The sequence below is a fragment of the Rhinopithecus bieti genome, unplaced genomic scaffold, assembly GCF_001698545.2.
Source record: "Rhinopithecus bieti isolate Rb0 unplaced genomic scaffold, ASM169854v2 scaffold_17962, whole genome shotgun sequence".
Lineage (NCBI taxonomy): Eukaryota > Metazoa > Chordata > Mammalia > Primates > Cercopithecidae > Rhinopithecus > Rhinopithecus bieti.
In genome coordinates, this window is record NW_016809457.1 from 1,861,981 (window position 1) to 1,874,839 (window position 12,859).

Sequence of the window (12,859 nt, forward strand, 5' to 3'; positions counted from 1 at the left end):
GGTGAGGCTCTCACTGAGAGAGGAAATGACTCCCACAAGATCCTTTCCTAGTGCTCAAAGCAGGGCCAGCTTGGGGAGCCTCAACACAACCCTATGCTAAGCCTCCCAACTGATGGCAAAAGAGGCTTCAGTGGGAATGGGTGGGCCTGGTGGCCCCCATGGCTCCCTCCAGTTCCCCTGAATACAGTAGAACAATTTCACAGAACTCAGTGTTCATTTGGAAGTGGGTTCGAGTCAGTCATAAAGCGAACCAATATCGATTTTCGTCTCTGATTTGTATGAGTTATTAAACTACACTCTGGTATGAAAAGAAGGATAGTATTTCTGTTGGGTTTATTTATATTGGTACATATATAATCAAAGGTATTTGTTGAATGTTTTATGATAGTCATTGCTATTCTCTCTTCCACCTTAATCTCTGCTCCCCACCTCCCATCCTTTCTCCATCTCTATAATACACTCATATCTTTTTAGTGACTAAGGACACTGATCCTGGAACCAGACTGACTGGGCAAGTCACCAACACTCAGTGCCTCACTTTTTCATTGGTAAAATTTGGTTAGTAACAATAGAACTCAGGATTTTTGCAATGAATAAAAGGGAACAAATAGAATGCTTAGAACATTGCCTTATATCTGGGAAGTACTCAAATATTATTTTAAAAATTGCTATCTATCATCTATCACCATTCTATATAATTATTAGTAGTATTTAATACCATTCCCTTTGTAGAATGGAATTTTTGTAGTTCTCTGATTAAAAGACACTAGTAAGATACTTAAACAGATTTTCAAGTGGTTATTTGAGCAATTATTTAAAGATATTCTACTCATTAATGGTCTTATTTTCAAAAGCCTTTATAACCCAGTTTTCTTAAAAATCTACAGAAATCAGCTAACTGTAGCAGGTGTTAGATGAATCATTTTATACTTAAATGATACGTAAAGTGGGAAGAAATTACAATCTCCAAGGATTCGATTCTGGACTCTGAAAGATGCATTTTCATACGACTTTACATTTCTGGACTACTTTTAATTTTATATTCATTAAAATATTAAGCTAGCAATCCCTCCTTAGGTGCTGGGTGTTATGAAATAAAAACATTGCTTTTTTAGAATAGACTGTATTTTGTTCTGTGTTTTAAATTACTATACACAAATGGTAAAACTTTTCATAACAAAGGTTTAATTAGAATGTTTAATAACTATGATTTCCAAAGCGTCTGAGTCAGTTAGGGAGTTTTGTTCCATACAAAATGCTTTATTTAACCTTCATGCCTTCATTCAGATAATTATACAAATGCATACAGTTAAAGGTTTAAACTCTATTTCAGTTCACAGCTCAATTCATAGGAAAGTTGAATACAGAAAAGCAATGCACCAACAGAATATGTCTGAGACACCATTAAAAACAATAACACTTGTTCATTTACATCTCTGAGAATAGACTGGAATAATCATCCTCTGAGAGAATCTCATTAGGAGGGTCTCCCTTTACATTATCATAGGGCAAAAAAAATCACCATTTTACAGTAAAAGGAAAAAAGCTCTGAGTATATTTACAATACATACACTATACATAAATACAAGAACAACACTTACATAATATTAATAAACTTATAACAGGGGTTGCCTAAACACTACAGAGTATATAAATGCAGAGGAAACTATTGGGAAATTAGGTCTTTAGATAAACTGGAGAAATAAATTCATTTGCAATTAAAATTCTGAACAGAAAACCAAATAAAGATTTAAGAACTCAACACATTTGCTTGCCAGCATCATTGGGGGGCTTTATCCTTTAATGTGTAGGACCTCCTCTGGGCACTCTTAACTCTCTGGGGTCAGAGACCCAAGAGTCTTTTGTAAAATTACATCCACTAAGCAAATCAGATGCAGCCCATCTATTCAATTTGCTGCTCTTCAAGCCTAGAATAACTCTTTTGTAAACTAAAGGATGTTTTTGTTATTTTTACACGGAAAGATCTTGTGATCCAATTACCACGTATAATGAGTTAAACGTCAAGGAAAAAAAAAAAGATGCCTGCTTGATTTGGCCAAAGATGATATTTTCTTTTTTTTTCAAATATGACTGAGAGATTTATTCAAAAGAACATGACGTTAGAATTGACCCCCACACACCAAGAACAACGTCTAGACTACTACTAATTATAACTAAGTCATTTTAAGTGGCAGGTGGGTATCTTAAAGGTGGTCTGTTCTCATCATTTCACAACACAAAGTTCTGAGTACATTCTTCTATGGACAAACATGAATTTGCTGGTTTCTCTTTTTTTAAATGAGCATGTTATGATACACATAATTGCATTATGATGCAGGATGACATAATACATAAGACGATGTTTTCAAGCTGGTTTTATAAGTACTTATCTCACATCCACAGAGAGTTGGTTTGCCATGTGATGCAATGTGTCCCACAAAGACATGAACAAAACAATACAGTCACTATCCCACAGGGGGACAGTGATTTTTCAAAATGAAGTTTTAAACACAACAAATCGTGGACAGACACGTTGATAGGAAAGAGCCTTGAATATAGGCACCAGTGCCCCAGTTCAACAATATCCATCCAATGTAATAAAGTTTGAGGAAAAAAATATACACTATAGTCTGGATGTAATTACAAAATTCTGCCATGGGAAAACTAGAACACAAGTAGGGCAAAAGCATTTTCTATGATGATGATGATTATTTTTTTTTTTTGCCATATCTTTGGAGCATGAAATTAGCAGAAAGGGAAGATGTTGGCATGTCCCTAGAATATCTTACTTTTTGATTGCTTGGACACTTTTATCACTAGGTTTGGATCCAAATTCTATCCTCCTATTGACCCTTACTTCTCAACAAAAATGAATCTCTGTGAAAGTCTTGGTGAACCTGCTTTGGAAGAAGATGCAATAATTCATACAACGAGTCCATTCATTGGTTCTTGCCTTGCACAAAGGGTGGACTCTTGTCTTAAACACTTCAAATTTCTAGAGATGAAATCCAGAAAGAAAAAGTACTGAGGCAACTGTTTCCACTATTCATCTCTTTTCAATTCACTTCAAGTTGTGGTTTTTGTTGTGGAGAAATTATTGCTTGTGAAACCCAATTAACTGAGAAGAGCCCCAGTCTGCAGCAGGTTGTGCACATGGAACACTTGCTCTGAGCATGGAAGAGAATTTGTTTATACAACTTTTATCTCTTTCCCCAGCCAAGTAACAGGGAGAAAGATCGTAATTCAGGAGATTCATTTTCAGAACAGAAACACTATGAGAAATGACATTCTCTTAATGTTTTCTAAGTCCATTAGTACTTCCATGAATCAATACTGTCAGAGACCTTGTTCTACACAGAAAAGCGCGAGGAATTTCATTTCTCTGATGTTGGACAGCTTCTTACATAAAAATCAATTAAACTAACAACAATAGTATAAACAAATTATTTATAAGACTATTTAAAACATTCTAACGCAGAGCTGTTAAGTGAGAACTCTGAAAAAGAATTATTCATTATCTCTCCTTTATCATAATCTGAATGTTTGATTGCCACCCCATTACCAACTGCAAGAATGGGCTCTGATATTAATAACTAGTTGCATGGGGGTGAAAATTTCAAATGCACCTGAAGCAGATTCTAGAATGTCTATATTGGTGGAAAGGCATACAAAGAGTTGAGGAACTGAGAAAGTGTACTCAGGCTAAAATGCAACTAAGTATTTGAATGATTTTGGAGCTCCAGGCCAGACATTTATGAGAAAAATGACAAGTTCAGGGAGACAACTGGTTGCTATTGTTTGTTTATAATGATCCTTCATGCATGACTTTCCAGGAGAGGCCTGATTTCAAATATTCAGTACCATTGTTAAGTCATGTGTTGTATCATGTCCCGATATTTCACTTGAAAAATATGATGACTACTCATGCATGTTGTCCATAATAAAATTACTGAGAGTCAGGAATCTGGGAAGGTGGTTTTGGGAAACCCACGTGCAGTGTGGTGGAGTGGAAAAGACACAGGCAGACCTCCAGGTCACAGAGAGGCGGTTTCACTTTCCTACTCTGCCGTTTTTTTCCATCCACAAACAACTCAGCCACACCTCCCACGCCTTCGTTTCCCATCCATAAAGTGTAGAAATGTTGTACCGGTTGGAGATAACGTATCTAAAAATTGCCTAGCCTATCGCTTGGCACATAGTGTTTAATAAAGAATAGCTATTATTTTCATGGTTTGCTGAATGTGTAACCTTTCACGGTACTTCAGTTTTTTTCAGACAACACATGGAAAGAAGCCCAGCCAGAAGACTTGACTTCAGTGAGATTAAGGAACCCAGCAGCTTTTCCTTTGACACTCAATTGGTTATTTTACCCCCTCATCCTGGTACATTTCCTTCTCCCTCTTCTTCTTTCTAACATTGGGAGGAGAAAACAGTGGATGTTTTTTGAGGCCTGTGGTCTGAGTTCATTGTGGAAGTCTAAAGCCTGAATGTTTAATCACAGTCCTACTTTTAAAATTGCCCTTACCCGATGTGTGACTCTCCATGAGTATAATTTTGCTGATAGCCTCAGTAGCTTGTTTGGGTGAATTTGTGCTCTGAGATGGCGGGGTTGGAGAATTTCCAGGGTTCATGGTCTATTCACGTAAGTCTCATTGCATATTTCTATCCATGACTCCACTTTTAGCAGTACAGTAATTACAGGAAAGAAACCTGTGAGCTTCTGAATGTATATCTGGTAATTTTTAGGACTAACTTCAAAATTGGTTAAAGGCTAGGTTTACTAAGTGTCAGTAGTACTTCAACAGAGTTTTTGGGGAGAAATGATTCTGCCAATATTCATTCCAAAATGATTCTTAGATGATAATAGGAAATATTAGGGGAAAGGGGAATGAAGAAATGTAAAGATGAATTTGTGTGTTTGGTATGATTGGATAAAATGAACAAGCAAACAAATATCCTTCAGTCTTTTGCTCTAAATAAATTGTTGTTTTAACTGAGCAAAACTTTTGAATCATACATACTGTTTCATAAGTTTGGGGCAAATGACAGTCAACTTTTTATCTGGAAATTGTAACTACCATATGCAATAGTGTTCATTGAAGATAAATTTAATGTTCAGATTTGTGTTCTTATATTCTGCAAGTTAGAAAGATCAAATTAAGAAATGTTAATGTAGACAAGATTAAGTATATTTGAAAGATATAAAAGCTTTTTTTGTGGGCATGTGAACAGATTTGATTTACTATGTGCATGTATTTACTCTCTCTGTGTGTGTGTATGTGTGTGTGCGTTCACATGTGCAGGAAAAAACCCAGTCTTATTAAGAGTTATTGCTGTGTAAAAGTATAGGAATATCTCATTGGTCATAATGTTTACTGACAGGCACTTTCAGCATTTAATTTATTTCTGAAAATGGGCATTAGCTTATTTCTATTGCAAGTATAGATTCATTTAACATGTGGCCATATCCACAGCACTTAATCTTGTCAACGTAGTTAATACCTAAAAGCAGTCTCCCTGGAATAAAACAAGAATAAACACCTGTATGGTTGTTTCATCAAGAACCACTCTGTTGAGGAGGGAGATAACTTAGAAAAGAGAACAATTGTAAGATGCTCCTCTTTAGTACAAGCAAAATCCTGTGCAGCTGCTTTGTCCTTTTCAGGAAAAGACATTACTAGTTTGGAATCAGTTGTCTGCAACTTAAAATGACTTCATTACATTTTAAACCATCCTGGCTAAACCATGACAAGTGGCCACTCTATTTTGAACAGAACACAAAGAACATGCTCTGACAAAGTTGGACAGAGTTCCCATGGCAATATTGCTCACTGTGTGTAAGATATACAAGGCATATCTGAACAAGATTTTCTTTTATTGTGATGAAAACTAGAAGCTCTTTTCCCAACATACTTCATCAAACTATTTACAACCTCTGTAAAATCTGTGAGTTTGAAAATACTTTTTCCACTATCACATATGTTACGAATACAGTAAAATATCTTCACTCTATTTTTTAAAGATGCAGTATCCTTCTATTTCATTTTCTTATGAAAATCTGGATTTCTATTGCAATTGCTCAGTAATTAGCATATTTAAAGTATCAATGGACATGGGTTACTAAACAGACATTACTCTATAATGAAACTGTGAAAATATAGCAATTTTTATGTACATTTCTTAACTATAAAATGCAGGCAGAGTCATATATAGTATTGTAAGCCAGTTTCCTAATAAGGTAAGTAACTCACATTTCTAGACAGCATGGATTATTACAAATTCTTTTTAAAAAAGTTCTTTGTTGATATTTGTTAGCCCACTGGCTGCTGCATATACAGTTGTGTACACACATGTGCATGTGTTGGCGCTGTCTGTACAGGTTAAGTGGAAGGCAGTGTGGGGATGAGTAGAAATGTCATATGGAAGACATGACTTACTAAACCCCTTTCTAAACTAAAGCCAAAACAAACTGAAGAGACTATTTTTAATGGGATGCACTACCTCAGAAAAACTAAAGGAAGAGATTTGGTCAATGATGTTTTATACTAGAATACATTTACCTGCTAAGTTTACAGGCAACACTGAAGAGCAAAATCTGAGACTGGATTATGAACTATGAATATTAAGGCTTTCTGGGCCTATTATGATTCCTAAGAGTTACCTCACATTCAGTCCCTTATACGCAGACTGGAACATGGATGCTGGTATTCTTAACACTGCTTAATTTCTGTCAGTCCTCACTATAAATGTTAAGACACCATTAGAACAACATCATGGCTACATTTCTAAGCAGTCATAACAACATAACAAAGGCGTATTAATACATTTGAAGGCCTCACCTCACCAGATTTATTCAGTTGCAGCTTTGGTAAGTATAATAAATCAAGTACAGAATAAGGAATACTGCATCTTTATCCATATAAATGTTATCATTCTAATGAACTGATTTCAAAGTGCAGAATTATGTTTAAAACACAAATGGCAATTTAAAGTTAAAAAGAATTGTAAAAAATGAACGCAATCTTTGCATAAACTATTCCAAATTTGAACCATAATGAAAATGGCCTTTTTAATCACCTGGAACTGGCATTTGTAAACACTGTAGCATTTTGTAAGTTCTTCCCCTGACAATCATCTTCCTTTTGCCCACTTAAGCTTTCAAGTGAATGAAAAGTGCTCATTTTTTTTTAAAAAAGTGTGATTTATGTTGCTGTTACTCAACTGCTTTTGAAAACAAATGTCCTATAGTGTTTTGGAGAAATGATGCCAGGCAGAAGTATAATCTTTATGGTAAAGTCATTAGAAATCTCAGTCTAACTGCCTTAATAGAACTTAAGACAAGTTATCAAGCAGGCTTCTCAGAGTCCACACGCAATTGACAGAATGAGGGCAGAGGTGGATGCAGAAGCATGAATCTTTCTCCAAACAACTTAAGATCAGAGCAGAAAAAGGGATTCTTAAAACCTCAAAGGCTGAACGTCATAACTTTTCAAATAATGTAACTCCCTTGAAATCAATCCCTATCCTACAAACAGAAAATCAGGTCTACTGCAGCTGCTTAAGCTGTTAACGGCTCTATGTGTATAAGTTCCCAACCGTGCACATATCCCCAGCTGCAAACTGAACAGCTTCAAATTTAAAATCAAAGAATGCTTCTAGTTATGGAACAACTGATAAGTCCTTTAGGATTCTACTGCTTTTCTGTTGCTCATGATGCACTGTGCTTTTTGAAAGAGGCTAGAAATGGACATGAGATGAAATGGAGGCTTTTCCATGACTGAAGACATTCCATTTCTTTCTGTCCCAAACCACTTTTTCCTTTCCATGGGGAAATACCTTTAGAGAATTTGCCATGTCTCAAGACAAGCCCCAAAGAAGTTTCAGTTCCTGAGGCTAGACCAGGGACTCATTCACTTAATTGTGCTTAGATCCCTTCTTAGAAGTACTGATATGTCAAAAGGTGAAAATGATGGAATGCTGACAGTTTTTATCAGTTAACTTACCATCTCAGTCTGGTTTCCACTTTCAGAGGATAAGGAAAAATGTTCCCTTCCCCAAATCCATCCTATGTTATTAGAAAAGTGCAACTCATTTAGTTCTGTGCTAAATTTAAACCAAGCTGTCACTCAGGAAGCTTCCCCTGCCTGTCAGTTTTATGAATTCTAACAAAGCCAAGTCTACCTGTAATAGTCTCAAGACATCTTTCAGCAGAGAAAAGAACTGGCTCTTTTTATGAGAGCAAGCAGGACCAAATGCAAATCTACACTTCACTTGAGGGATGCACCGACTACTTGCCAACTAGGTGCTGGTACTAGTGCCAGGGGATTCATGGCTGTGTTTGTCCCTCTCTGTGTTCTCTGTCACTGACTAGTAACCAACGCTGGCATGCATCAAGAGACCTTTTTCTATTCTGAATGGTCACAGGCAATGTGAAGTAGGAGTTGCATATAGTACAAAAAAAACTATCCAGGTGGTAAAAAACCCACTGGTTGATGAGTAGTAGATTGTGTAGCTCAAGATGCTATTTATCACTAGAACTGCAGCCCTTGTTGGAGGGAAATTGCCTGATGAATTTTTGAGACCTGGCAGACAATATAGAGCACATATTTGTGAAGCCATAATTTGACCTGAAAATCATTACACTGTTGCTTAATGTTTTAAAAAATTCCTTTGAATACCACCCAACACAAATTGTCCTTGTTTCAATGTTCATAGTTCTCGCTTCATCAGAATAAGATTATCTGAATTAGAAGATGATCCTAAAAAGGATAATTCTGTAACCGGAAATTATTTCAGAATGTCCAGACATTTAAAAATGAGCTAGTAATATTGTGAGGTTAATATGTGCAATTCCCAAAATCAAGTGTTTGTAATTAAAATATATTGCAAAGGTCTTTGTTGGAGACCTTTTATATCTAAGCTATAAAAAATTCTAGCAACAACAACAATAACAACAACAAAAATCTCACCAAGCCCCTCAGCCACAGAAAGCTGGAAAAAAGCCCAGCTTGTAGTGGGGACACAATATGGTCATTTTTCTGAAAGAATGCTTGTTGGTGATGTATTGCTTGTTTACTGTATATTTTGCTAGTTGCAAAAAGGTTCATAATTTTAGGGGCTGATGGAACTAACACCTTCCTCTCATCCTCTGCACAGGATGAGTGGGTTCAATATCCCTGCAGATGCCAATGCAGGACACCTGGGTCCTGATACAGTTTAGAAAATGAAATCTGTATAGAAGAACCTATTGGAGAGTCACTTATCCTTGGCTCTCCAAGACAGGAAACTAGCACCATGTCGAGCTTTCTATGGGAAGCATTCTCTGTCCACTGATTCAGTTCCAAGGAGAACTGATCCATTAACTCAAGAGTTAATTCCCGGCTATGCCTCCCTTGCCTTTCTAGTCACCAAATAACTGTTTTCAAACAAGAAAAGGGGAGCATAATCTTTAATTGTGGTACTCAACCAAGCTGGACAACAAACAGCAGAAAGATTACCTCAGTGCTGTAAATGGAACCAAGACATCTAAAATGCTGGGGTGTTTTTTACAATCCCTTTAGTAAGTATGAAAATTGGTAACGTGAGTCCTCAGTGAAGTTATTGTAGGAAAGTCCTTTTATTCATTATTGCTTTTCTCCTCAAGAGGCGCATTATTTCCATCTCTGCTTTGTCTGATTTTTCATGTTCACTGACTTTGCCTGGGCAGCCCCACCTCTTACCTTGGTGCCAGTGTGTCTAAGAAAGTTTTTTTCCCCCTGGTTCCTTGTAATCAAATACTAGGGGCAGGAAGGATGATGCCTAGGTGACAGAACACTGCAATTTGAAGTGGGGCAGTAGTTTTTTAGACAGGCTCTTCCTATTCAACTACAGAACACCTCTGTGCCAGTCCATGCCAGGGCAGAGACTAGGACGAGACTTCAACTGCCCCTCTGCTCGAACAGATGAACAAAACAGAATCAAAACAGAACAAAAACAATCAACGACAAACAAATGAAAGATTCAATGTTGGTTTTCTTCAGGGCATGGCAGAATGACAAGTTGCGAGTGATATCTAGTGGCCGCCATCGCGATTGCAAAGGGCTGCCTGAGTGCCCTTTCTTTGCAGGTAATGGGACCTCTCCATCTGCTTCTTCGTTTCTACTTTCATGCTGCTTGCTGGTAACAGATTGGATGTGTGTTCTAGCTTACTCAGATCGTAACTAAAATTTCTGTAAAACGGGGTTAAGGGGTGGGATGATGGGAGATTCATCCAAATTTAAAAGGTCTTGCTCTAGCCATCAATTTGTGGTAGGTGACCTTTAAGGTATCAATAACAAAATGTCTGACAGCTCAGAAAATGTATAAGCTACAAACATCTTTAAATGGCAGAGGACACAGCACGGAAAACAATGCCTGTCTCTTCAACATTTATGTCACTGAGCTCCCAGGCCCGCGTAAAGACGGTTCTCGTGTAGTCAGGATGGGGGTTACCTTCAGACCAAAAGAAGTGTGCCTTCTTTTTCCTCCTCTGGTTTCAGACATCGTGGGATGGTGATGCCCTTTTGTGTTAACACTGTGAAGGGGATTCAGCCCTGCTGAATTGGGTGCCGCTAAGAGATCCAGCTCTTACGCTCAGCTGGACAGGTAGCATTCCTCACACCAGCATATGCCTCCGGCGGTGCAGGGCCAAATGATCTGACCGGGAAAAGCTGCGATCACAGTCCGCGCACTTGAATGGCTTCACTCCCGTGTGTTTGCGGTAATGCCTTGTCAGTTCATCCGAACGAGCGAACTTCCAGGTGCAGCCCTCCCAGGTACACTTGTAGGGTTTCTCTCCTGCAAGAAACAAAGGAACACAAGCTTTGGTGCTCCATCCATCCCTTTACCGTAACAACCAGGCCGGTACTCTATTTTGGGAAACTTGTGTTCTCAATGAAGTTTTCAGGTGGTAAATCTTTGTCGGAAACCTTACCATCCCACTGGCGGTCTGGGTCAGACAGGTGAGGGTGTCAATCTCGTCTTGCCTGCTGTGACACCTGGCAAGCTAGTTAACACTGGTGTCCTCCTTTATGACTTTGCCATCAACATATCAAAAGGCATGGATTAACTGCCACTGGATATATCACCACTAGTAGACTAAAAAGAAATCATTAAAGCTTTACCCAGTTTGATTTGATTTTAAGGCTGAAAGTCACAAAGAATTCTTATGGTCAATCAGTTATGCTTTGTTTCAACACCCCCCCCACCACCCTTCCCTTCAACAACTGTACATCACTCAGATGGCTTAAGGCTATTTTAAAACACAATGTCCAAGAATATACATAAAATTTTACTGAACAATAATGTACTCTACTACCCCCAGATATCAGGTATTAAGTACATATTGTTCATAGACACCTACTTTTTGCTTGTTCTTTGGGGGAAAATCCCGGACGCCTTAATAGAGTAAAGTTTAAATACAGTTTTCAGGACTTAAGAATCAGGGTAAGCCCTGAGAAATCATCACGTTGGTCCTAGAGCTAAAATTCACAGAGAAAAGCTGTCTGAAGAAGTATGTAATTTGACCGGGTACCTCAGTCAACTTGTAAGGACAGTAAAATATGCCAAGGCTGTGCTGGGAAAAGATACACTAGCCATTGTCCAAATGAGCTCCCAGTGGGAGTGGGACAATAGTTGACCCAGGTGTGCTGTTTTCCTGGCTCTCATTCAGAATGGGAGGCCTGTCCCCATGCGACCCCACAAAAACTGATCTCTTCTGCCCCTTACACCCAACTGTCTACAATGTGCTTCTTGGCCATACATGGCCTCTGGTGAAGAGTCTAAGATAGGGAAGGGAGCTATCTGCTGTTCCCCATGCATGAAGCTACAAAGTGAGTATTGTTGACACCACTTTACAGATGAGAAAACTGAGGCTTAAGGTAGTAACATTACTCAAAGTCAGTAAAAAGATTGCATGGCTCTCAATCCAGCGCTTTTCACTATTTTACAGTGGAATGGATAATTCTTACCCCATCTAAATGTTGTCACATCCTCAGATAGAGTTAGTGTCACTTTCTTAGGTACTCCCAAATTATTCACTTCCTATTTCTATGACATCACCTATCACAATATACCATAAAGATTTCATTTAGATGTCCTTCTCTACCAGTTTCCGAATACTTGAAGATCTGGGACTACTCTGCCTCTACTATTTCAGTATCGCTGGAGCCTAGAATAGCTGCCAAGCAAGTACTTGAATGTGTTAATAAAACTGCAACACACACACACACACACAAATACACACACATAGGAACATATACAGGAAACTATAGGACCTTGTAAATGAGATGTGCAGGTAATGCCTACGTGGGAAAACTAGACCAAGCTGGACCCAACATTTTTCATTCAACTGTTAAATCAATGCTGTCTATGTGGATTCTTACAGGATCAAGCAGCCCTTTCAGAAGACAGTGAATAGTTCAGGCCTGTTAAATCTAGAAATACTGATGCACTAATTGTGGCCCCAGGTTGCTCTAGGTTTTTCTGAAAGGGCTCCTTTTAAGAAAAAGCCTACTGCCTGGATTGACACCAAACCTCAACTTCTGATTCACTGTGGTTGTCCCATGGAGACAAAACTGTATTTGCATATGTGTACTGACCAAAGTTTGACAGAAATTAAACAAAAATCAGCAAAACTCCTAACTTAAAAAGATTGAGGTCTACTATGTAGTATATATTATTACCTACATGCCTTTATGTGTTACATGTCATGTCTACATGTTTTTGAAATTTATACTATGAGCATGGATTCTAATAAGCTGAGCTTGATATAATTCATCTTTTCAAAAATACATCCATCTTTGGTACACTGAGCTGAGCTAGTTCGATGTTGGTCACTGAC

At 37.9% G+C, this 12,859-nt stretch overlaps 1 protein-coding gene across 5 annotated transcripts in view; it reads right to left on the minus strand.

The window, feature by feature from the left end:
* Positions 1–1,162: 1,162 nt before the first annotated feature.
* The window catches only part of KLF12 (KLF transcription factor 12), a 469,330-nt gene continuing 457,633 nt past the window's right edge, over positions 1,163–12,859 (minus strand). For 3 of the 5 annotated variants that reach the window (XM_017889439.1, XM_017889440.1, XM_017889442.1), the window contains one exon: positions 2,712–10,815. In XM_017889439.1, the coding sequence (XP_017744928.1) occupies positions 10,634–10,815 (182 nt within the window). In that variant the 3' untranslated portion in view covers positions 2,712–10,633. Of the gene's footprint in view, positions 10,816–12,859 lie in introns of all 5 variants that reach the window. The other 2 variants (XM_017889438.1, XM_017889443.1) reach the window with 2 other exon arrangements.